General features: G+C 39.6%; 2 protein-coding genes across 3 annotated transcripts; one reads left to right on the forward strand and one right to left on the reverse strand.

The window, feature by feature from the left end:
* Positions 1-1460: 1460 nt before the first annotated feature.
* On the reverse strand, positions 1461-3140 carry txndc17 (thioredoxin domain containing 17). Its single transcript, XM_055045539.1, has 4 exons — positions 2881-3140; positions 2663-2744; positions 2012-2087; positions 1461-1852 (listed from the first exon to the last, which is right to left on the reverse strand). The coding sequence occupies exons 1-4, from the start codon at positions 3023-3025 to the stop codon at positions 1784-1786; spliced, it is 372 nt and encodes a 123-aa protein (XP_054901514.1). The 5' UTR covers positions 3026-3140; the 3' UTR covers positions 1461-1783.
* An 829-nt stretch (positions 3141-3969) lies between these two features.
* On the forward strand, positions 3970-25690 carry kiaa0753 (KIAA0753 ortholog). Of its 2 annotated transcripts, none has more exons than XM_055045724.1 (18): positions 3970-4358; positions 4773-5057; positions 5141-5402; positions 5606-5727; positions 5805-5867; positions 6451-6672; positions 6808-6982; positions 7688-7851; positions 7963-8084; positions 8861-9016; positions 9612-9680; positions 12334-12421; positions 12557-12628; positions 13169-13321; positions 14214-14295; positions 14767-14887; positions 21876-22100; positions 24944-25690. In XM_055045724.1, the coding sequence occupies exons 1-18, from the start codon at positions 4230-4232 to the stop codon at positions 25101-25103; spliced, it is 2670 nt and encodes an 889-aa protein (XP_054901699.1). In that variant the 5' UTR covers positions 3970-4229; the 3' UTR covers positions 25104-25690. The 2 variants fall into 2 exon arrangements, with proteins under 2 accessions (XP_054901699.1, XP_054901700.1); XM_055045725.1 differs by having other exon boundaries at positions 5618-5727.
* Positions 25691-27003: the final 1313 nt, after the last annotated feature.

Genomic DNA, 27003 nt, shown 5'->3' on the forward strand with positions numbered 1-27003 from the left:
CATGTAACCGCGGCGTGTGTTCGTGGTGGTGGGGGGTATGGGGGGTAGAAGGAAGTGGAGGAGGCGACACCCAGCACGGTCCTTTCACCTCCACGGAGAGCCGAGGGGTTTGTGAGGCGAGCTCCGAGCCCCGGAGATGAGGAGAGAGGCGTTGCGGTTGTGTGGGCTTCGCCGCGGCTCGGCTCGGCTCGTCCCTCCGCTCTGAGCGCTGTGCAGGAATGCGCTGCGCTTAAATCTCCCGGACTGCAACAGAGAGAGAGGACTCCCGTTCAGCGGGAACTCGCTCATTGGCACCAGCTGAATAAGACTTCCACTTCTCCCGTATGAGGGGTTTAATGCAGGAATACCTAAAAAAAATGAGGCGAAATTAGACTTTGTTTTGCTTTTGTTCTCAACTTTCTTATTTCAATATTTCCACTGAGGCGAGTGTTCTGTTTCGTCACAGACGCACACACATATTTGTTACAGTTAATTGGTGTATCGATCTAATAAGTTTCATTTTTTTATACCGAGTGAATTTCATCATTTTTTATGAACGCTGGAGCGACCCAGCGACTTCTGAGAGTCTGCCGCCCCCTGGCGGTCATAACAAGAAATCAACACGCGTGCGCGCCTTCTTTTTTCAGCCCGGCACTTTTGGACGCAGGCGTCAAACTCCAGTCCTGGAGGGCCACAGGTACAAAACACTGGAATGAAATGGCTTAATTACCTCCTCCCTGTGCAGATCAGTTCTCCAGAGCCTTCATGACCTATTTATTCTATTCAGGTGTGATGAAGCAGAGGCTCCTCTAAAAGCTGCAGGGCACTGGCCCTCCAGGACTGGAGTTTGACACCTGTGTGGAGAACATCCTAAAAAAAAAAAGGGCTTAAGCTGTGTTTCAGGGCCAGTCAGAGATTTCATGCACATTTTAATTTGGGGCCCATCATACCAACATGTCAACACCAAATGCTTTATTGTTCCTAAGCTAATCTATGCAACATGTCTGCTCTCATTAGTGCTGTTTGTAATCAGCTTACATCACAGCAGTGTGGTTATTGCTAATGATTTTAACCCTGCAGCGTGGTAGCAAACAAGAAAATATATTTGGATTTTGAAATGCAGAGTGATATTTAAGTGTTGCATATTATTTTAACTACTTCAAAGTAACATTAGTTGATAAAACCCTAAATTTACCGTAAACAATTTCACAGCAACAGGAGAATAGATCGACCTGTTACTTGTGCAACACTGTAAAAATAATAAAAATGGTATCCCATGTGCAATAGCATTCAGTTTGTGTTATTCAAATGTATTTGAAATATATATTTGTTTTATTTTATGCGTTGGTCTATCATATAGAAACCTCAATAAAATGCAGTGCGGTTTGTGGTTGCAACACGACAAATGAAAAAGTCTTAAGGTGGATGAATATTTGTGAAAACCCAACAGCTGATAAGTGGAAGAAATAATGCATCGCTCATTCAAGATCAAATGTTTTCTTTTATTTAAGTTCAATTGCAAAGCAATGGAAAAAATGATCACAATATAAAAATCTCTAGTTGCTTTTTGAATCAACAATTAGTGTGTATTTATAAGAAACAGATCCTTCAAAGCAATTCCACTGAACAACGAATCGGGGAGCTGCATGCGACAGACTGGTTGTTTTTGTAAGAACGCAGCTAGCAATTCAGTTGCACCAATTTATACGGAGGTCAGAAATGGGTCTGAACTCCATGCTTGAATGAAGCGACGTAATCGGTTGATTTGTGAAGAAATGTTGGACCTTTATGAGCCGAGGACCGTTCAGTCTTCAGTGAACATCATCTTTACCAGGTCTGGCTTGAAGCACTCCTCCTCCACCAGCTTCTGAGGCTGCAGCACAAAGATCACAGTAAGCTTGCAGGACTGCTCTGATGGGAGATGGCATTTTCACTTCACATTTGGATTTTCAAAACGTCTCTGTCGACTTTCGCATGCAGACTCCAGGGGCTCATTATTGTAGATTCAAACATGAAATGATTAACTACTTACTGTGCCGTATCGCAGCAGAGTGGGAACTCCAGTCAACTTCAGGGTCTTCTTGAAGTCATTGTTTGGATCCTTCCAACTAAAGTGCAGGGCAGACATTACTGCAACAAATGTCTACCTTGTCTACCTACAGTTTTCAAAACCAACAGCAATATCAGCTCTATGGCTATGAAATAAACTAAAAAAATAAAACACAATTTGGGGAAGGGATGTATTATTTACTCAATTTATTTCAAACACAAACAGCTCAGCACTGACCAAGCTGGATCTACCACAAGTCATCGACTATGAACTTGAAGAGACATTGTCTAAATGTATGAAGACAAAAATTTTAATGACATTTTTTCCAAATGAAACAACATAAAAATAAACCCTCATCAAGCAAATCTCACTGCAATTCAAATACTTCACTGACAGTTATTATGTTTGATATCTGGTGTCCTTGTGTCATACTGCAGTCAGCAATTCAGTTGGTCAATAAACATTTCACCAATATTTCTCTTAAAAATGAGAAGGAAGAAGAAACAAATATATTTTTTATTTATTTTTGACAAAACATGCATTGCGCAAATAATGCAACAATAAACTGTTACATAATCAAGTAAAAAACAAAACAAACAAAAAAACAATTTAGCAGACGAAGAAGAAACTTACTATGGTCTATCTCCAACTTGACAGTAAATGAAGACGGAGCCCTCAGGCAGATGAGTCAGCTGCCCTCTCACAACTGGCTCAGCTGGAAAAACAAAAACAAAACAAGAAATAAAAAGGTTTAATGCATAAATAAATAAATAAATAAATAAATAAATAAATAAATAAATAAATAAATAAATAAATATTTTAGAGAAACAAATTATAAAACGTAATGCTACCTTTCACACAATCTGGACACCAGCTCTTTCCCTCGGCGTCTTTGTTGCCGGAGAAATACGCGAAAATATCCTTCCCTTTCCTCCCAGACACCGCCTCACAGAACTCCTCGTATCCGCGGACGTTCACTTCTTCATAAGCGGCCATGCCGTCGACTGAGGAGACGTGAAGGTTGACCGGAGCTCTCCTGTCTGAGCTGGGACGAGCACGGGCTCAGTGCTCTGGAGTTGCGACAGCAAAAATGAGGAATCGGGAGTTGAAGTATTACTTCCGGGTCGAGCAGCGGTTCTTCAAGCGATCGCGCACGAGAGTTCGGCCATGTATGGCGGGCCGTTTCAACATAAAATCGGTTTCACTACACTTTATTTTTTGTAAACATCTAACGTTGGTTCATGACTAGATGTGTTAGTTTAATTAAGAGGTCCTCTAATTACATTTTGACTTGACAAAATATTTATTGGAGATATGTCGAATTCCATTCTAACTGGTAGAAATGACATCAAATTTACCATAAAGTCGTAGGAATATCGCTACAATAAATTGTTGACTATATGTTAAACATATATTTCAGATATCAGCAAGAAATTGTCACTAGTTATTAAGTAAGTTTTATAAATGTGCCTTTTGTTATTTCCAGTTAAAAATGTCTTAATTGTACTCTTCGTTTTTAGACATCAGGTAATCAGATTAAATTAGTCCAAATTAAATTGCAAATATCTTGAAAGCAAATAATGACAGGTGAAAACTTTTAAATATTTTATGACAAGTCAAAATTCCTTATAAAATTCTAAAAATGTCTCAAATTGAATTAGACATAGTGAAAAATGTTTTTTCTAGATGCCTCGGATATATATTAAAAAAGACACATCAAATGTCGGACAGTCGATTTTATGTTAAAACGGCCTGCCATAACATGTCGCTGGTCGCGTAGTCTTTGTTTTATTTAATTATTTTATATATACAATTGTTAATATATGGATCATACTCTTTACAAATGCTTAAGTAGCAAATACAATTTTATTTTATTTTTTTTGCTAATCAATATTGTAATTTAAAAAAAAGAAAAAAAAAAGAGCTACTTCCGCTTGTTGTCATGGCGCCGTTTCAAACTGTTGTCCAGTCTGTATGTTCTCGGTGTACGTTTTAGTTTGGTATTCTGCCCGTCGGTGCATTATTTAATTCCAGTCTCTAACAGTCGGCTATAAACGACGATAAAATGGCGGAGTCGTCAGATTTGGGGTTGACCTGAAAGTGAACGAGGCGCATTGAGAGGTTGCGTTAGCTTGCTCGTGCTAATAGGTATTAGCATTAGCTTGAAATTATTATTTACATTTGTTACCATTGTTTTTTTATGGCGACTGTCGCTGCAATGCCAGTACTGTTACCGGGACTTCAGAACCAGGAAAGAAACTGGGTTTATGTCGGCTCAGCCCGAAACGTAAACATCAACGATTCAACAACTAGGACGCCCCAAACAAAGGTAAACAAATGTTTTCAAGCTATTTAGCTCAGCTTTTGTATTCCTAATAAATAAATCATGCCATCATTACCTTTTAGAGATACTTAATTATGTAGAAGAGTATATAGTTCTATTCAATATAGTTCTCTATTGAACATATATTCAATATATATATATATATATATATATATATATATATATATATATATATATATATATATATATATATATATATATATATATATATATATCCAGGATGCATGTCAAACAGCTAAGCTAAACAGAAAATACATGTAAATTTACTTATAGCTTAACCTTCACTTTGTCTCTTGTGAAATAACAAAGCAACTTCACTTGTTTTACAGACACTGAAAGCATTTGTCAGAAATTAGTCCGACACAAAATGTATTTCTGGGATTGTCATTTCTTCGACAGCTGTTGTTTAACGAAGCCATTCCAGTGAGTGTGGTCAACCGTGCCACTCGTGTGGGCCCTCCAGCTCCCATTGTGATAGAGAGACTGCTTCCACGTCCGGAGATGCGCGAGAGTCCGGACAGCCTCCGCAGCTTCTCGGTGCTTTCCGAGGAGAGGCTGCAGGCTGCTGTCAAACTGGCCAAGCGAGACCTAAGGCGAAGGAACCTTGGGTCACTTGCAAAGACCTCACCGAAACATTTGCAGGAGGCCTCTGTCTTTGAAACAAGTGATGCGGAGCTGCTTCGGGTAAGCTACTCTTAACTAGAAAAAGAAGTTTCCCAATAGTTTTTCAAACAAAGGGTGAAATAACTATTTTCTTGTCTCTGAAGGAGCTGGCAGCGGCTCCAGGCAAGCAAGAATTTAATATACCCAGGTTAAAGGAAAAGAAGGCCCCGATCAGTGCTAAACAACGAGTATCCCAAAAAAATCCTTCTTCTTTAATGCCCGCTGTTGGCCAGTCTCCTCCAACAAGAGACCTGGGTTTAAGGCAGATGGAAGGAGGCAAACCGGGACATTTAAGCAACGAGATCCGCAAACTGCAGAATGAGCTGGAAAAGTACATTAGGAAAGTGGAGGAGCTGGCTGATCGAGGTAATTTGTTTGCTCATTCTGACCTAACAACAGTTATCGATTAACCTGTTGAGGGGTTTTTTCAGACGATTAATTCATACCGACTACCTAGATCAAAGAAAAACCAGATCAGTGCATTTTTAAAATAGACCCAGTTCGCAAAGTCACATCCACATTCAGTGATTTAAAATTTTTTTTTTTTACTCTATGTTGATCGTGATCAGGCCTTTCTGCAGGTGAAAAACTGGAGGAGTCTTTGGAACCGGAGGAGCAAATCAAGCTGGAGATAAGAAGACAGAAACAAGCTGCGCGCTCAGCACGCATCATATATGTTCTGCAGCGACAGGTATTTATGTTTTAGATAACAGGTAATGTGATAAAGTATGTTTTCTGTGCCTTCAGCTGAGAATATTGTTCTTTCAGGTTAAAGAGATACAAGATGATATTGAAAAACTCAAAAGAGAGAAAATGTGGGAGACAAAAAAGGTAGGTGGGTCTTTTTTTTCATGACGGAGTGTTAGAGCCGTGCTTGGAATGAGAATAATTGAATCATTAGGAAAAAAAAGTCGTATTACAAGAAAAAGTTACATCACAAGAAAGGAAACTAACTTTTTCCTCTAATTTTATGATGTTCATCTGGTGTTTTTATTGCTAATTTATGACTTTTGTTCTCATAATATTATCATTTTATTCTCATTATAAAAGAAAAAAAGTCTTAGCCTGGCCCTAATACTCATGAATCTACAATTATAATATTAAAAAAAAAAAATCAACACTAATTGAGTTTTTTTCCCCCTGACAAGTCCATAGTGAGCAACAATATTCACAACATTATAAAGACAACATTCACTTTATGGTTTTTTTTGGCATGTACTTTTGAACTACATAATTTTAAATAACCGAAAGTGACAAAACTTTTTATTTTTACTCGTTTGTCCCTCACAAACAAAAGTGTATAACCCACAATTCCAAGATTCCAAGATTCAGTCTGCTAAAGCAGCAGACCACACTGTGCTGCTTTAGTCGGTCTCTGTGATAAACTCGGCGACTTTTCCTCTTCCCTTTTCAGTCTGTGGCGGTCGGCAGGCTGGCGGCCGCCCACCGGGGCGCTCTCAGAGCCCTGCAGGTCATCATCCATCAGCTCTCAGATCGACCTCACAGCAAGGTGCCCCCACATTTCAAAGAGCTGGGCCAGCTGATCCGGCAGCTGTCTCTGTGCTCGGTTAAGGTGGAAGTGGACCAGGGGTCGGCTGTACCTGAGACGGCTCTGGATATTCTGCAGAAACTGGAGGTGAGGAACGAATGTTGTTGTCTTATGGTACAGCGGCTCATTATGGACTCCATAATCTCAATTAGTGTTGAAAATACTTTGAGAGACTTTTATTTTAAGATTTTCATAATTTCAACTCTCCCTGACTCCCTGCAGATTTTAGACTCAGCCCTCAGCAAACATGAGGCACTGGAGAAGCTGCAGGCCCAGACCCGTCCTCCACGCAGGACGTCTCCTCATCGCAGCACGTCCCCCGCTACCGGGCCCCATGGTCTCAGCATGCTAGCACGCCCTCACAGACCTGCAAATCCTAGAGGATCTGTTCGTGGTGGTAAACATGTTGTTTTGTTTTTGTTCTTTCACTTCAGTGCATTTTAGGATTTCTATTCATGCTCAGATTTGGAGTCATTACAGCTCCAAATCAAACTCTTATTTTCTACATATGCTCCATGTATTTTAGGTTTCTTATCTTTGTTTCTAAGCATTTTTTTTTTTTGCTCTTACAGTCAATCTGATACAAATCACCTGTTGTCCCCCTTCTGTTTCTGGAAGCCACCATACAGATTTTTTAGTATTATTTTTTGTTTGTGTGTGTGATTGTGTTTGGCCTCCCTCTGCGGTTAAGTGGTTGCACCCAGCTTGAAAATTGACGTGGAGCCTCGATTTAGAGATAGAAAACAGCAACTGAAATGCAGAGCGGTGGCCTTTGCCCCCCCTGCTGCTCAGCTTTATGAGCAGTTAACTCCCGCTGGCTTTTATTGAGCTGAAAACTATCCTCTGCAAGAGATGACATAAACGCCCACAATGAGCTTTATCTGCAACTCCTGCAGTCGTCAAAATCTTACTGTAATAAATTAAATCATTTAATACTGAACCGACTTGTTTGTATCCCCAACGTGTGACACTGGAAAAGTTTGAAAACTTACCTTGAAAATGCTTGAAAAGTTCTTGAATTTTAATGTTTTTGTTTCTGCTTTTGTTGTGTCTGTTCAAATGTGAACAAATCAAAGTTTCTGCTCTCCATTTGTGCCCGCAGGGAGAAAAGTTGTGTTACAAAAGCTGAAACCGGTCTCCCTCCAGCCTCTGGTGGCTGGTGTGCACAACGTTGGCCAGCAGAGGGAGCTGCAGAGACTTCCTCAGCCAAACACGAACCAACAGAGCAGGCGGCACCCGGGGAAGAGAAAAGCTGATGTAATGAAGGTACTTGATGTATTTATTGGGCCAGTAATTTACATTCAAAGCATTTGTCTTTGTGAATATGTCACGATCAATATTTATTGATTTTTTGAAAATGCGTCTCATCCCGACCAGATTAGAGACGCTGGTTTCCGGCAGCCGACAGTTTCCTCGCAGCTCCGAGTCAGTCAGCTGCCTCAGCGGGAGAAGTCTGTTCCCTGGATCCCAACGTCGCCCCGCTCTCCTCCTCAGCAGCAGTAAATCTTTATGAAAGTTATAAACAATAATAATTGTAAAAAAAGAACTGTAACTCTGCTAAATTGATAACCTGTTTGATTTTAAGGTGACAGGTATCAGAAAAAAACTATTAAAAAAGTCAGAATTTGTAGATGTAAAAATGATAAAAGTCCTATTTTTCTATAGAATACTTTTCTATCTCTCCATAAGTAGGCAAGACTTTTTTTTAAAAAAGAAAATTTAAAATTCAAAAAATTAAAGGTGACAAAAACAAACTATTTCCTTTTTTTAAATAGGAAAAAAACATTACTGGCTAAATTGCAAGAAAATCTGATGATAATATTTTTGGATTCACTGTTAAATAATAATTGGATAGCAAAAGGTGCTTAATAGGAGATGTTTTTATTCCCCAAGAATTTGAAGCAGGTAAAACTAAAACCAGTAGAAACAGACAAAGAAGTGTTTATTTTAAGTATAAATTTTTGTACAGTTTTGGCTTAATTACTGTTCGGAGTTTGTTTTTCTTTTAGCAAATGTCCTTTTTTTGAGTCTGTATACTGAAATGAGCAATTAATCGGTTAATAAATTACAGAACGATTATCTCAGTGATCGATTAATCATGAATCACAATTAACTCGATTAATTGTTTCAGCCCAACATCACACTATGAAATCAAGTGAAAATAAATCAAAACCTTTCCAGGATTCCTTCATCTGATTGACAGGATCATTTCCCTTATTTATGTCCGTCTTTGCTCGTACCTGCGCCTTTTAGTCCCGTGCTGATGTCCCAACAGAACGCCTCAGAGGTGGAGGCCGGAGCCCCGCTGCCTCTTCTCCCCGGTGAAGCCCCCGCCGAGCCCACCAGGAGAGCAGCAGGCGGAACGTCAGTCAGAACCCGAGCCAAGAGTGAGTGCCGCCACGCAGCCAGCAGCACCAAAAGAAGCAACAAGGCAAGAATCACCTCTTTTTTTCTTTTGTTACATCTTCCACTTTGCAATTTTATTCAGAGTGAATCAGTGCCATTTCCCAGATTAGTTGTTTTGTGATTTTTTATTTTAGTTTTTTTTTATTTCCGCTCATTTCAGCTTCATTCCATAAAAGATCTGACCCTGCAAGAAGAGAAAAATGCCAAGTGGATGAAATGGAGTGAAAATGAATTTTAATGAGCCCCTTACTCAGTATTCACTGAGTCATTTCTAACCTTCATGCCAGACCCCACTTGCTACAAAGCCACAGGCAACACTCCGATTCTGATTCAAAGTTATTTTTTGGCCTATAAATTAATCTAGACACAATTGAGGCCATTCCTCTTTTTGAGTGATTAGTGATTGGTGTGTTTCCGGTGCTTATAAGCGTCACATTGATTGAGTATTGCACACACATGCTCTTTTAATCAACTGTTAATTATTACACTTGTGGATTCCTATTAATCCGTAGCCAGCAGCCCATCCATACCCAGGGATGGGGATTATAAGTTATTCATGTGAAAGGTTTAATCAAACTTCTGTTTGGCATCATGTAAAAATCGCTGGCTATTTTTTAAAGGACGTCTTATCAAGAGAAGATGACTACGCAGCTCAGTGACGAAGAGGCGCCACGCATTCAAAGATTAAGGTATGTCACTGATACGCACAAAGTGTTCATGACATTGTGTCATAGCCGTGATGGTGTATTTTATTGGGATTTCGTTGAGCAGACGAACACAAAGGGGATCGTCTGTAGAAGAAAAATGAAACATGGTTTTCCAAAAATGTTTCACAGATAAAAATCTGAGTTAATACTTTCAAATCAAATCAAATTTTATTTGTATAGCACATTTCAGCAGCAAGGCATTTCAAAGTGCTTTACATCATAAACACAAAAACAGAAAGTCATTCAACATAGAATAGACAATACATTGTTACATATTACATTTCAAAAACAATTCTAAACAGGTGTGTTTTCAGTTGTGATTTAAAGGAAGTCAGGGTTTCTGCTGTTTTACAGTTTTCTGGAAGTTTGTTCCAAATTTTTGGTGCATAGATGCTGAAAGCTGCTTCTCCTCTCTTGGTTCTGGTTCTGGGGATGCAAAGCAGAACCAGAACCAGAAGACCTGAGAGGTCTGGAAGGTTGATACAACAGCAGCAGATCTTTGATGTATTGTGGTGCTAAACCGTTCAGTGATTTATAAACTAACAACAGTATTTTAAAGTCTATTCTTTGAGCTACAGGAAGCCAGAATCACCTGTTGTTGCAGTTGCATCAAAACATTTTTGGGTGTGTCTGCACCGTCTTTGGACATCCAGACTGAAACCGCTGTCCCTACGATTCTGCAGTGAAGTTCAAATTCAGTCAGAGTGGGTGAAAATGCCAGTCACAGTTTTAAAGGGGCAGTATGGTGTTTTTTCCAGGCATACGGTGCACATAGCATATATTGAAATATGAGAAAAGTAATGCAGTGTGAATACTTTTGTATCTCTGCATGAATTACTCAGCAGCGTTTCAAACCAATGTGAGAACGTTCAAATTCAACACGCATAACAAAACAGGTTAAAGTCTGAGAGGATAATCACTTAATGGTAATTGTAAATATTATATGTAAACGCAATAGTTAAAGTAATACAATATGTTTTTTTAAATTTTTTTTAATCTCTTGTAAACATTCACCATTGTATTAATTAAGAAAAAATAATGATCTCACGTCACTCGGGAACAATCCTGCTGCTAAATCTCTGTGCCAGTGCCAGTTCATGGCAGGAATCCACACAGCAATCAGCCAGAGCAACTCAAACAACTAATCATCGCAATCATATGTACGGCTACAACGGGAGTGATGCTGGCGGCGAAACTATCCCCCAGGCAAAAGATTAGAAATTAAAGTATGCTGTCGAGGGAGTACAAGGGAAAGCAGAGTTTTTAGCCTCGTTGACCAATAAAAATTTCCTAATTAGCGACTTGGGAGTTTGACAAGAGTCGAGGACAAGGTGCAGTCTGACCTTTGTCCAAACAGCATTAATTGTCATCGCAGTGAATTTTCTTTTTTCTTCACGCTACATTTGTGATTTCATGGAAGGAAACGTTGATATCACTTAAACTCAACTCAACAGTTAAAGTTGCTGGTTTTGTGCTTGAAAAACCTGCAAATGTTTCATTTTGCGGCCGATGTCCGATCACCATTTTTTCAGTCAAATATAATTTCTCTTTAAAAGCTTTTTTTTTGTTGTTGTTGTTTCTTTAGTCCTAAATGTGCTTCACATAGTTAATTATTCATTTTTGTTCTACAAGCTCTTAGTTACTACTCTGTGTTGGACAGTTAAATTGGTGATAAGCAGCCTTTCTGTAAACAAACACTAAATGTTTATTTCAGGACTGGAGGGATTGTCGCCTGAGAGAGAGAGCAGTTGTTGTTACACGAGTCTGCAGCTCAACTGACAATTTAAGCCCATTAAAAAACATATTTAAAATGTCTTAAATCCATGTGGCTAAAATTAAGGCCTTAAAATGTCTTAGATTCACTTAAAAAAGTAAGTTGGCCATTACTATGTTATTCTGGGATCTTAAATTTTGTATTAACAGAAATATTTAATCTTATTCCAATTTTTCTGTTTGTGTCACACTCAAACATATTCATTGCGTTCAGCAATTTGAGACATTTGAGGCTACCGATAGCTAGCTACCTTGCTAGCTTTTTTGAGCCTATCACGGTTAAGTGAAAATGTATCCCCATTGGGCTAGAATACGTTTGTACGTTTCTGTGGAGATATAAGCCTTAAATTCTTTCCGTAAAGCTCCTAAAAAGTCTTAGATTTGAGTTAGTGAAACCTTCAAGTTGTTTTCAGCAACTTATAATAGCATTTAACAAATTGTGCTAACCCTTTGGAGTAAAATATGTGTCTTTGCACAGAAAGATACAAATCTAAAATTCCGTCTTGAGCTCCTAGATCCATTTTAAGTTCCTTCACCATCTGAGTTACAACTGACCGTTATTTCCTGTCTTCATATGTACATCGGTAGCCATGCAAAACACTCTTGTTTGATTCCTTTAGGGCATTCTAACCTACAACAAGGCCATTGTTGGAAATGATCAACAAAAACTTGCACAGTAAAACAAGTATTTCTGAAAAGAAACTGCTAACACATCTCTTACTTAGAATCCAAGGTCGACCAAGTTCCTTGATGCCATTTTTATTGTCGTTTTCTGGAGAATATTCCTCGTCTCATTGGTTAAAGGGAATGTAATTCATCCACTGCACAGCAGCTTGTGACATAGGCATGTTTTGGTTCACAGGTCTGAAGTCGTTTTCCAGAATCAGTGGACTGAGGAAGCTGAGCAAGGCGCCAGAGCGGATGGCCGTCGACTCTCTGGTGAAACACTGGTGGGGAGGATTTTATCCGTTGCCTGTGTGGCGTCAAACATTTCCAGTCATTCTGTTACATGCACATTTTTTAAAGACGTTTACCGTCTTACCCTCCAGAGTATGTAGTGATCCTGCTTGTTTTGGATTTTTTAGCAGGAAGGTGTGGCAAAGAACAAGCCTGAAAGATCTAGGAGGATACGGCTCCCTGCGCATGCTGATGAGATGGTATGTTATTCAGAGCTGAATATTAGGTCTGTCGCAATAAACCAATTAATCGCATGATAAACTAAAACGAGCTCAATTTCTATTGGCATGATTTATCGTTTTTCTCTCTTTCTACAAAAAACTTGATGACAAAAATCTTTAGTCTGCTGCTTTCATCTCAACCAGCCTCCTTTTTCTCTTAAGAACAATTTTGTTTACAAAGACTGAATGATTCATTTTATTTGCTATTTCTGTTTTATTTTCTATTTCTGTATTTGGACATTTAAAATGTTTTCCAGTTCCAGTGTTAAATGGTCACTTTGATCCATAAACTGTACATTATTCATGGCATAGTTCTTGCGCTACTATGCCATGAAAATGGTCTCAGAATAACAGTATTATCGTTTATTGCAATAACTTGCAGGACAATTTATCATCCAGCAATATTTCTTTTTGTGACAGACCTTTTGAATACTCTTTTCTAGTTACCAGTCAGTATCGCATCAAAAACAACAAGAACTGATGATAACATTTTGCCTCGCTGTAAATTGTTGTTTATAGGCAGCAGGTGATCACTTGCGGCTCGTTGAGCATCAGGAAGAAGATCTGTTAAAGGATGCGTGGGCCGTAAACATGGGCATGAGGGACATGAGCTGGCGTGGGCTGCAGGCCTCTACCCTGGAGAGCATGCTGCTCCGGATGGAGGAAATACAGGTGAGAGTCGCCCTGCCCGGAGGGGGGTGGGTGAAAAAGCAGCTAAAGGTCACGGTGCAACCTCAAAGGTTACCTGTAATCGGCTTGTTATTTATAGTGAGTTGTGGGGACAGTTGCTGCTTACTGATTTCCCATCTAGAGGTCGGCGATCACCATATTAGACTTTGATTTTCTGGGTAATGTGGCAAAAACAACAAAAAAAATGGATCCAGGATTCAGCTGTTTTTTTTAAAACACTTCAAGTGAAATTTTTATTAACCTTTATTTATGGTTCATTTGGTACTTAATTATTGATATTTCCCCTTACAGCTGCATTATGTAACTGTTTGTTAAAAGTATTGCTATGTCCCGACAAAATAATACGTGAAAAAATTGAGCTCATCCTCCTTGTGGTCCTGCTCCACCACTTGGTCAGTAACAACCAATCAGAGCCAGAAGGAGTGGTTTATCGCTGTCAATCATAACAGTCCAAGCGCTTCTCACACCTTCCCCTTTGTTCCATGCGAGGCTACAGCTAGTTCCCTACATTTGAGCCTGCATTTGACTTCTCAGACTACCAATGACGGCGGATAAACATTTGTCCTGTAATCATAAGTTGCTTTTCCGCCATTTGTACTTTGAGCAGCGTGTAATCAAGCATGACTGACGGCGTCAAAACCATTCACCTGCCTCTGATTGCTTGTTCGTGATCGGGAACGGCACATTTCTACAGATGGCATTGAGACCAAAGAGAAGAGGCTGAGGATCTTGATTGGCTGTCTTATGTTATACTGTCCCGATTTAGTGAATATTTGAATAGATATGTTTAAAAAATATATATATCTTTTTATAAAGTTACATAAAACCCTTAAAATTTAGTGTTTAAAGCTTATTTTTTTATGTGTTTGGTCAGAGAGAAGAAGAAGTAGTGAGAAGGAGGTTCGCGTCCATCGCCTATTCAGACCCTCTTTACTGGGACCGCTCAAGAGCAACAGGTAATACGAACCAAAGAGACCCAACAAAACTACTGCATTTATATTTAAAAAGCACTGATACCTCTTCATCACATTCAGAACACAATCTTCCATTTTGTTTATCAGGATTTCATGAGACAGATCAAGAAAAAGAAGTGAACATTTTTGAAATTGAAGAAGGTTAGATGGTATAAAGAATTTTTCTTACTAAAGAAAGGAATCTTTAGAGTGACATGTATAAAATCCCAGGTTAAAGTTTGTGATTGTAACTCGCAAAAGGCAAAAAAACGAGCTGAACTATTTTCTTCTGAAGCCTTGTTGCTGAGAGAGTCATGACCCAGGTTTTTCCTGTAGATGGAGTCAGAGCTGGCGCTGACATGGAAGTGGGAATATTTGTCACTCAAACTGTGTGCTTGACTTTTTTCTCCATCCATCTGTCACCTCTGTCACACTCTGCCATTTTCCTCTTCCCGTCTTCTCTGCTCCTCCCAGGATCCCAGCCTCATGCTCCGGGCTCCAGGCCGGCCTCTCCTCAACCCATTAGGCTCACCAGGCCGGCGCTGAAACAGACTGCCGCTGCCGATATTATTCTGGAGAAACCCATAGAGGCAGGGTGGGTTGTCCTTTCTTTCTTCGCCCGTAACTTTATTCATCTCTCGTCTTCACCTGGAGGCCTGCATGAAGGGTTGACCCATTTAACTTTGCTGCATATGTTTTCAGCTTGGGTTGTGATTCTCGGCCTTCATTATTTTTTCTCTTGGATTCAACATGGGGCTGCAACTAACTACTATTTTAGCTATAGATTAATAGCTAAATTATTCTGACAATGAAGCAATTAATCAGATAAAAAAAAGGAGTTGCCACATTCTACAGATTTTTCATCAAAGAGTTTTTATGCAATATTGGAAATACATTAATGAAATGCAAATTAACAAGTAGTTTAACTCTTATTTTTAGATGAGAAATAAATTCTTGCATAAAATGCAAGAAAAACTGAAGATAATTCTTTGGATCAACCAATTAATAAATGGATAACATAAGATGCTAAATGCTTAATTACTGATCAGAGTTTATTGTTATTTTACCAATTGGTCTCTTTTTAGACGATCTGTATACTCCAAGTTAGCGATCAATCGATTAACAAATTAGTTAGCGATTATTTCAGTAGTCGAGTAATCTAGATTAATTGCAATCAGTCACGATTAATTGTTTCAGCCGTTTAGTTGAGCTGTATGCATTAAAATGAGATCAGAATCACTTTATTGCCATTGCCAGAAAACTTTGATATAATGGCGCAAAAATAGATAATAATAATAAAACAACAAAAAAAATGTGAAAAAGGAAAAGAGAGAGAACATAGATTCTAAGTAATCTAAATACATAATGCATCTGATTTATTTGGAAAGAATTTTCTCGTCTGTAGTAAAATTGTTCTGGTTGTATATGAGCTGACAGGATGCATCAGCAGTCTCTCTTACAGGAACTCATTCACTTCTGATTGGACGGGAATCAGTTCATGTTTTTCTGTCGATGCACAGTCGGTGTGCGGGTTTGTTTTCCACATTGCGTGCCAATGTCTTTCAATCGCATTTCCACTGGGAGGCCTCGCTCCTCTCCCAAACTCACTTGGTGGGTGCCGTACCCAGGGCAGAGTCTATTCCCGTCCCTGCCATTGCCCAGAGCTCTGGTTGCTCAGCTGCTTTAATTAATAATAAGCTTGGAGGAACGGGGAAACGAGAAAGGATGAGATGAAAATCGTCAACAAAGGCAGACCCCTGGAATCAGCTAATTCAGACAAATTTGAGCCACGAGCATCTGCAAATTATACCTTGCCTCAGGTTCAGACTTTGCTCTTAGATCCGCCGAGGCAATGACTCATCTTTCACTCTTTTAGGAGTCATAAAGTAATAGCTCTGCCGGGTTTTATTTTATTAATTTTTTTTTGCCAAACATGCCCCAGCTGCTTGAAAAAGTCAAGTACTTGATGTGTATAATTTGTTTTCAGCGATATCTGGCTTTGCAGCCTCTTCACAAGGACATGGTGATTTCTGCTCATTTGTTCTGTAACTCCTTGGAATCCCTGTGGCATCAAAGATACTCACCTCCTGCATCATCTGTTCAAACTAAGACTGCATTTTAAAAGCACCAGATCCTCTCTGAACATGCACAAAGTCCAGGCATGTTATGGCAAACAAATTTGTCTCTTTTGACTGGTTTCAAAAGAACAAGTTTTGCTTTTTAATGAGACTTTGTGCAAAGTTACTCTCAGAATCAACAGTTTTCTTTGATCTCGGTGCGACAGAAATGTTGAACCAACAGTGAAACTTATGTCTGATAATAATCTTCACAACACTGTAGCAGAGCTTTAAACTTTAGTGTTTGAGTTATTACAGTGTTGAGGTTTCCACCACCAACCTAAACTTTGCAGTCTGTAAGATATGTGCGGTTATTCACTTACTTACTAGTGAATATTTGGTTTTATCTCCGCAGTCTCACGCGTCCCATCATAGAAAACATGTTTCAATCATTTGCTTTCTGCAAATGTTCCCTTTTACAGAATATCAAACTCACAGCTTGTGAGCTTGACTGCCTGATGTTTGACATCTTAAAAAGTGCAGTGATGGTTCATATGAACACGAACAAGAAGTCTGATTGATTTTAATTCTTAAAATGGATCGCTCACAGTGAATAGCCACCCCATTCAAACAGGAAAAAGCCTGCTGAAATAACAGCTCTTATCAAGCTGTGTTTATTATTCACTAGCTGGATGTGGGCCGTCACTTTTGGAGAAAATCACTTGAAGATTAACTCATTACTACTAATTAGTTTTGTTTAATTTCACTGTCAAAATGTCAAGATCACTTGTCACGTCGTTAAACGCGTCGTTGTTCAAAATGATGTTTAGAAATATGGAATAATCCAATGTTGACATCTTATTTCTCAGAGGTCAGCTTGACTTTGCACAGAAACGTCTGTGGAAAAAAAGCAAAAATCCATTTGCTTGTGTTTAATGGCGTGAGTCCAGTAGAGAGAAATCACGGCCTCAATAAATTATCTTTGTCAGATAATTTGCTATGAAGAATCTAACTTTAGGTGCTAAACTTTTATTGAACGTGTTTAAATATAATGAGCCTGGATAGACGATGTAAACTTCAGTTTGAATGGTCAGTGTTTCTTTCTCTCTCGTGTCGGAACGGGTTTTGGATGAGGAACAGAAACTCTTTTCCCACAATCTGTTCACTTTTTCACCATTTATCAAAATTAGTGTGTGATTTATTATGAGCCTGAATGGAGAAACCTATTCCAGGTGCTGATTGTTTTATTGAACTTTCTTTCAGAATCAAAAACTTGTCCCTGAAATTAAAGTGAAACTGTATGGGAGAGATTTTGGCCGAACCGCACAGTGGTCTAAAGCAATATTTGAGAAAGAGCATAAGCAAAGTTTGGATCAAAGAATATTAGGCTTTATTATTGATTTTTATCTAGTGTTGCTGATGGATGATGTTTACATGAATCATCAATTTAAGACTATTGTTGTAAGGACAGTGTGACATGTGCCAGCTGCTTTTTTCTGTCTGAACTAATCCTCATACCAGCAAAAACAAACAAAACCCTGCAACAGTATTTTTTTTCAAGCAGCTGGTGATCAGAATGAGTTCATTTACTTCCTTAATTTGCACCCACTGGTGTTTGGCAAAATACAAAATCTGATTTTTTTTCTTCTGATTTGTGAGCTCAACAAATCTTTGTGCTTCCAAGTTGCTGCAAAAGCAACACTCTTCATTGTGGATATCGTTCCTGATGGAAGACGTCTCTGCTAGCTATGTTTCCTATGTAGTATGTTTAAAGCTAAGGTATTTTACCTTTATAAGCAATATGTTGTTTTTTTACGTTTTATTGGCCCTAGTGGCCTTTACTTGTTAGTGAATTGACAGTGAAGCAGGTAATGAGAGAGGGGGAAGACATGCAGCAAAGGTCCTCGGGCCGGGAATTGAACTTGTGTCGTCCATGTTGTGGACAAAGGCCTCGATACGTGGGTTGTGCTCGTCCCCTGCACCACCACAGCACCCCCAAACAATATGCTTATGACATATTTGTTAAAACTGTCACTATGTGTCAATATATGACAGTTTTATCGTGATAGTATAAAATAAGACAGATAGTTTGGAAAATACACTGCTCCCAGTCAGAAACGTCCAACCGGAGCAAGGAGGAAGGCTTTAGTGCTGTCAATCAGGCTTGTGTATGAGCAGCCACAGGAGAAACTACTTACAATTACAGGAAAACTGTTTATCCGCCGTCATCGGTGGCCATGCTAACCAGCTTGAACATTCATGTGGAAGTAGCACAAAAAAGAAGAAGAGAGAAGTACTGAGCCTTTAAGGAAGCACAGTGAGGTTACACTCGATTTCAAAGTAAACTTTATTATGTGAAATATGTAGAAACGTGCAGATTTATCAGGCCACAAAAGAGAGGAAGAGAGAGTGAGGAAGACAAGGCAATAGCTGGAAAGAGTAGAGTCTAATGACTGTTTCTTCCTTTTAAAATGCTTGGAGTTCAAGTCATGAATACCATGTTTTTGGTAATACACACAGTCGTCTGTTTTAGTAATGTGTTGCTGCTGTGTGAAGTGTATAAATCACTCCTATAAATTGCTAAAGAATAAAACCCTGCTGACTCTCTCACAATGAATAATTAATAACTCCCCATTGCAGAAACGCTAAAGAATATATGTTGAATGCTATCCCTATTGCTACTTTCAATATTTTCTTAAGGAAAATCCGATTGGGCTAAACTTGCTGTCGGCTTTGCAAGTCCGTTGAACGGAAACTGTCGAGAAAATTCTGATTAGTACATGATGTTTTACTTTGACAGAGCAATTAGCCTTCTTAATCCTTTCACTCAACATTTTTCTTTTTATGTTTTGAAAGCTTGATAAAAAGCCTCAGTTCCTGTTTTTTATACAGCAGCTGATTGGAGGAGCTTTGCCCCGTCTTACCCACTTCCTGGGGTAAAACGAACAGCAACAACAGCATCATAAAAAAGTCGTTTAGTTTTGCATCAATCTTATTGTTGCGAAAATTAATCCTCTCCCGTTGTGACCTCTTATGTCGCAGGAAGTTTTAATTTTTGGGAGTTGGAGCAGAACAATGCGTGAAGAGATGGTCGTGTTTGTTGTTTCATAGCTGACGTTCTTCAGCCCAGAGAGAAGAAGCATTCAGCCCCTTCCTTGGGCTTTGTGAAACACATGCTCATTCGGAGACGACGCAGATTTCTGTCACTTTGCCCATCACTGGAGGCGTTTGCAATTCCGTTGTCTGATAACAGACGCTCTCCGGCTGCTATTTGGAATGCTTTTTCCTGATTTGATTTGTTATAGCCGAGCAGAGTTGAGAAATATAAATGCTGAACATGTTTTATAAAATAAATTGGAGTTGAAAATAAAAAATTTGTTCAGCATTTTTTTTTTTAACAGGTGTAGCGACAGGTTTCTTCTCCTCAGAGTGCTGTTACTTCTAGATTTTGATGTGAAACAATAACAGAGACCCAGAAGTTGTTTACATTACACTTCTGTTTTTCCCTGCCATCAGCTCTTACCGGTGCTGGCGCCAACTTAGTCCCTCCTGACTACTTGTCCTTTCCAAAACAACATCTATGCTCGCTCTGGCCGCCTTTCTCTTCGCTCGTGTGCGAATGCTTCTGAGCGACCGCTGAGACAATGCGGCGTGTGATTTCATCTTTTCGCTCATGAGCAAAGAGGAAGATAAGATTTACTGTACGTATCCATGGTGAGCGGCCCAGATCCAGAACCTGGATAATACGGACCGACCCGCTGCTGCTCCGTCAGCAGGTCAAAGAAATCAAAAAGATAAATAAAAGCCCCACTCAGCAATACTGGAATGCGTGCATGTTTTTTTCCCGTTTGGAAGATATATTTTATAGCAGATTTGTAGTTTGATATTTATAATTCTGACTATGTGAAATCAGTTTGTCCTTCCTGCCAATCTCACTTGATTTAACACTTTTGAATCCATTAAATATTTTTTTTCCTTGCCCAGTTGTGTCATCTACTTTTTCCCTTGTATTACTTTTTTACATAAAATATAGCATTTTTTTCTTGATATAAAACCTGTCAAGGAGTTGGAGTAAAAAGACAAAATAACTTTGATGGAAAATTTAAAGCAGTATTTGTGGGCTGGACTACAATCAAAGCAGCGCAGAAAATCACAGTCATTGTTCCCAACTTCTTCTCCTGTGTACTGATTGGCCCTTTTGAAATTCTATCAGAAACGTCAAGCTCAATGGTAGAAAGCCCAGACGAAGCACCGAAGAGAGATGAAAATTCAACAAAATTGCATATCAAGGCAATGGCCAGGCGAAGTTTATCATATTCCTGTAACTTTCTGTCATCAGTCCTCTCTTTGCTTTCACCTTCAGCTCACAATGTCCTTTTTGCCTTTGTAGTCAGACCAAAATGTAAAAACGCTGGCAGGTCTTGTTTATTTGCCACCATGTCAGAAAAAGCTTGGGTGCCTCCTTGACTCTTATGAATAATACGTGAGCCGGGGGTGGGCTGTGCCGGCGGTCCTCTGATGCCTGTCAGACTGCAGATCAAGCAGCTTGAGAGAGAAAACAAAGTTGACTGTGCCACCGCTTTCATATTTATGGCTGTTGTGTTGCCCGTAGCCCCTCTGGTCAATACTGAGGCAAGTTCAGTCGAGGGCCGGGGAGCACAATAGAAAGAAGTCGTTTGGTTGAGAGCTGCTGCGACACTAAATATAGCTCAGCGAGGGATGTTACGAGAGGCAGGCGGATTCGTCTGAACTGAGAGGATTATAAGGCCAGGACTCAGAGATGCCCAGCTGTGGCCATCCTCGTCCATAACGAGGCTCAGACGAGAGAGATGGCCTGCACGCAATACCTTTCCTAAAAATAATCATAATCACCCTCAAATTTTCATGAGGCAAAGGAAGAAACTTAGAGTGTTTCCACCTCTTAGTCCAGTAGACTCACTTTGATTGGGATCGTTGCTGTTGGCTTTCACATTGCAATGTGTCATAAACCAGACCCTTTGAAAAACCAGTTTTTCTCCTCACCTGTGGTGGTGCCGCACCAAAAACCACTTAAGAAAACAGCACAAAAACATTTGAAGAAGACCCTGAGCGCAACTTTTTACTGGTTGTAGGATTTTTCTTTTGTCTTTGGTAGAAGACCAGGAGCCATTTCTCGCTAGACACGCACATTGATTTTGATTTTATTTACCCAGAATACCCTGTACTACACTTCGGTTCCTGCTTTTGGAGCAGCCTCTGGCCTGCTTCTAGTCACATTTGCACTGAAAAGGCATCAGATTTAATGTCAACCGAACCAAGATTTAGTGCCTTTAGTTGGACTGCACCAGAGTTTTCACAGCTCCCTAAGCAAACCAAACTTTCTAGGCAAACAAACTAGAGTTCGATTGAAGCGGACCAAACAGGGCTTGTGTGGAAGCACCCTTCGACTGTAAATGTTTGTTTAGATTGCAAAACAAAATTGATTCACTAGTATAAGTGATGGTACAACTAACTTCATGGCCTCTTCTTCTGCTCCCCCTGTCACAGTTTCCTGTTTGAGAGCAGCCCAACGGAGGTCCAAACCCAGGACCAACACCTACCCACAAACAAAATTTTACCCAATGACAGGGCAGAGAGAAGCAGGACTGTTCTCTCGGTGCCAGGCAACACGCTGAAGAACATCCGCCAGTATAAGGAAGACTACAACTCCTACCTCGGTGCTGCGTCTCCAGGGCCCATCGACAGCTTCAACCCCTGGGCCGCTGCGGACAGGTAAACAGAAGTTACTGACAGGTTGGCAGAGACCCTCTCGTCTCCGTAAACCATCTAAATCCACAAGTTTGATGTCATTTCTGCAATACTTCACCACATATTTATGTGCAATTTATAGGATAGATTGGGCATGCGTCAGACTCTAGTTTGAAGCTCACGTCCCATTCTGCTGTTGCCAGCAAGTTCGACAAAAATCACGTCACTCCATTCATAGAAAACGTATTAATGGGTAAATCTGAGTTGCTGGCACTACTCCTATACTCCACTAAAGTGGTAAGTCGAAGGAGACGGTGAGATAAATGAGCGGATAACAGCAGCAATCCAATAAAAACAGTAAAGTCTAACATGCAAACACACTTCAGTTAATATTGCACACTCCATGTTCCCAAACCACTCATCCACACACGCACAAGGCTGTAAATAATCTGGTGTCATATAAGAAAGTGTCCAATAAAAGACAAAAATAAATGTGTTCACTCCGCCACTCACGAGATGCACTCCCAGGTCTTCTGGTTTACAGGCCATGCAAGGTTTTCTATTGCAAGCCCAAGTGATGAGGGGGAAAAAAAGAATAAAACTCCAATATCCAAAAATGCAGAACATTAAAAAGTGGTTCAGTTTGAGAAACCACACCACCAAGATGAAAACAGCAGAGGCACAATCATCAGTGAACCAACTAGCTAGAAAAAGAATATTTTGTTACGATTTCCAATTTTTTTTTTTTCTGAAGAGCGATACCAGGCAGGCGTTTGTTTTACACCCCCTCCCTCGACCCTGACACAGTGCAGCAGCAGCAGCAGCAGCATCTTTCCTGAGTGATGAGATGGTAATGAGCAGCAGTGTGCTGGTGTGCAGCCACACCACCTGGAGGATCTCATTTAATCTGTCTGCTGACAGACTGATTGCTACATAGAATCTTAAGCACTGCCAGAACAGAGACAACATACATCCTGGGAGCTATTTTAAGCTCCGCTTCCAACACTTGGCTAATCTCGAGGCGGATAATAACTCAATGTTTAGACGAAGTTCCTCATTTTGAGGCCCAAATTACATTAATATCGGCCAACTCGATTAGTGGTGCGGTAAATATGTAAAAGCGCAGGGAGTCGTTCAGCGCGTCTCAAATCGTATTAACTGTGATGCCTCATCATGGCGAGTCCAATCCATAACAGCTCAGTCTTTTCTCTTGTTCTGCGTCTGCGGCGGAGAATCATTGGCTCTTGTTTTTAGCCTTTCAGTCTTCACCAGCACACAATTACTCTGACTCTTCTTTTTGGATTCTCTGACATCTTATAGATTTGGTGGGGGTGTTTTGGACTTCTCGAGTGCAGTCTCAGCCGTCCCTCCTGTGATGTTTATTTGTTTGTTGACCTAGATAATGTTTTAACTGGGCTGCGGGAGTTGTCTTCTAGACCCAATGAAAGCACATTTTCTAAGTGTTAAATCTACAGGGAATTACCCCAATAGATGCTGTGTTGCGTCATATATTTAGCCCAGTTTCTGTACTTTGTTCATGATGTAAGCAAAACATTAGATAAATAAATAAAATAAAAAAACCTGTGTAGTCAATAATAACCAGAGCAAAAGCTGTGTCTGCATTCTCATCATAAAGTTGAGCTTGTTGAACTCAACTGTGATTGGATCATGGAACCACGAATGAGACTTCGGGTTCGGATTAGGATGCGTTCACACCGGCTCTGTTTGGTCCTCATTAATTGAATCTAGTTTGTTGGTCTAAGTCCAGTTTGTGTGGGGAAGAGTCAATGTGCAGTCAAATTCTGATGCTTACAAAAAGAGCAAACTCTGGTTCGCCTAAAAGCCTCGGTCTCTGTTCGGTTGAAGTGAGACCGAGGTTTCAATGCAAGACCGCTCCAAAAGCAGGAAGCCGACTGTAGTGCAGGGCATTCTGTGTAAACCAAAAGAAATGCAGGAGGGTAGCACTAGAGAGGAAACATTGCTCCTGGTCTGTTACCAAAGACAAAAGAGAAATCCTACATCTACTGAAATCTGATGCCACAGAATCTTTGTTTACATTTGAATGAATGGAGGAGAAAATAGACAGTGTGATAACATTCTGGGGGTGCATCGATTTATCGCCGTTGCTTTCCTTAATTTTGAAAGACTGGTGATCGGCCATTACTTATTATGATTTTAAGCTCATCCACCTACCTTATCTAGTTCAGCAAAGGTCTAAAAATCAACCACTGTCAGTCAAAAGCTGTTTGACTGACAGTTACCAATAGTCACCCCACTGTGGCCAAGGCAGAGACTTTCTTGCCATATTTAGCGACATCTCCGAAAAAATAAAACAAGAAAAAAGAAACTTATCGGCTAAAATTATAATCAGCAGCCTTTTTAAAGATCTCTAATCGGGAATCAATCAAAAATAACTGCAATCAGTGCACCTGTCATTAAAAGCATTCCTTATATAGGAAATTTGATTATTGGTTTATTTGCATCTATAATATGTTTCTAATAGATTAAAAAAGGGTTATGTGGTTTATTTAAAAATCTGCAAAATGTGCCAATTATTTGATCACATTAATTGATTAATTGTGAGAATAATCAATGTTGAAAATAGTCGTTAGGTGCAGTCCTATATGACATTAAAACTCTCTTTTGTATCTTCTATTAACAGTTAGCGGAGTTAGCGTTACTCTGTGTGCATTCCCTTTAAGACGTAGATCTTCACCTTAACTCTGAGATATTCAAAGAGTTGCTAACGCTTCCAGAAGGAATAGGCGTGCTTCATCGCTTCTGTAATAAACGATTATTATTATTCACAGCGTTGTTGACATGTCGCCTGCTCTGTCTGACGTTCCTGTTTGTTTCCCTTGCTGCAGCGTGGCGGCGGAGCTGCTGTCGGAGGCGCTGGCGGACGTGGCGAAGGAGTTCCAGGACGTGGTGGAGGAGTACGCCGAGGCCGTGTTCACCTCCGAGTTCCTGCAGCCCGTCCACTCGGTTCCGCCGTCAGCTCCGGCCGTAGCCGGGAGAAACCAGTAGGGAGTCCACAGCGCTGCGTCTGCTCCGGCTTCCTCAGAAACTGTACTGTACCTCGTTACAATTTAATTTCAGACACAAAACCACGAATATTTATTTTTTGAAAGCATTTTGTACATTTTGAAAATGGATGTTTTTATTTTTTCAACATTTTTTATACATATTATTTTGAGTGAAATCACGTTTTACTTTACTGAGATTTTAGATTCTTCTTTTTTTTTTTTTTTCTAAGAAGCTGCTGCAGATGATGAGCGAGTTACACAGGGAAGCAATGGTCTCATCGCTCTTTCCGGTCCATTTGTATCTGTGGAAGGATTCCTCGGGGAAAGTTAGTTTAGCGTAGATAAGCTTGGAGAGACCATTACAACATTACAGAGGATTAGAAGATTACTGCCCTCCCATCGCACTTGCTTTAAATCTCCCCGAGGATTACTCACACTTTCTATTTTCACAGTGGACTACAGAAATGAATTATTCCGTATGGCCTCTACTTAGAAATGTCTGGAAGCCAAATTGTATCTTATGTTTATTTCCACAGCCGCTCAGACTCTCCTTTTGCTTTATTCTCTAAATAAATGCTTCAGAGTTGGTTTTTTTTGTTTTTTTTTGCTTTCCTTCAAAGACTATTAGAATATAAGAGTATGTTTCAGCAGATGGAAATTGAGATATATACACATATAGTTTTGTCATAAAGGCTTTTCTTGTGGGGACATGTAAAATGATGTAATTCCACTTCCCATGGTGCATTTTAGGTGTGCAAAACACAACCAGTAGATCATAAAGTACACTACAGATAATTACAACTTGAACAAACTGTAATTATAGAGAAAAGTGTCAATTTTGACATCAAAGAAAACAAGACATGATTGGCCCATTTAGAAAACGCCTGAGTCCCTGGGCGGCAGCATGAAAGTCATCCATCTGGAACGAGGGAGGAACACATGCAGATGTTGCTCTGGACGGTGAGGGCCTGCTTGCAGCATTATTTATATATTAGATAGCAAATTGAGAAAGCTCCGACTTTCATCTTGGCTGGATTTGATTGTTCCATACAGGTTTCTTCATGAGCTTTGACAAAGTCGGCTGGAATCGTCGGGAAGTGACGCCGGTTCTCTGATGACAGAAGCTAAATATGCTTCACTGCTACGGGTCAGAAACGTAGAGGACAAATCGGAACGTGCAGCTAATGTGATGTAACGCAATCCACCAGGTGGTAAACTTTCATTTACACAGTCACCTAAAGTTTTGCTTTATATCAGGGCTGAAATGATTAATCGAATTAATCATGATGAATCGATTATTGAAATGATTGTCAATTAATTTAGCATTTGCTTAATTGTTAACTGGAGTATAAAGTCTTTAAAAAAAAGCAAAAATGACCATCTGATGATTAAAACAACGTACTCAGAGCACTGATTAAGCCAAAACGGTGCAAAAAAAATATATGCATTTTGGATTTAAGATTAAAAAAAAAACCTGAAGGAATGCTTTATTATTGCATCTTATTCAATAACCTTATCATTTTGCAAATTAAAAATGGAGTTGAATTATTTTCATCTTTTTATGTATTTTTACTATTGAACAATAAAGGCTTAAGTGTAGAACGTGCCCAATTTTTCTTCCCTCATCTGATTAATTGATTAATCATCAAAATAATTAATTACTAAAATAATTAGTAGAGCTTGTTTTTAAATAAACTGAGCTGGTGGAGCCACACTCCAAAGACTCCAATATTAAAAGTATTTTAGATCGAACCGCAGCCCTCTAGTTGCAATACATAAAATACAATTTTCTTCAAACTGTTGTAGATGCTAATAATGGCTGTGGGCAAGAAAGCTTTCCTGTAGCAGTCTGTGTTACCGGGGTTGAAACTATACCTCTGACTAGAGAATCTTTTGTCTGT

Source organism: Poeciliopsis prolifica, unplaced genomic scaffold (assembly GCF_027474105.1).
Source record: "Poeciliopsis prolifica strain line A6 unplaced genomic scaffold, Auburn_PproV2 SCAFFOLD022, whole genome shotgun sequence".
NCBI classification, from domain to species: domain Eukaryota; kingdom Metazoa; phylum Chordata; class Actinopteri; order Cyprinodontiformes; family Poeciliidae; genus Poeciliopsis; species Poeciliopsis prolifica.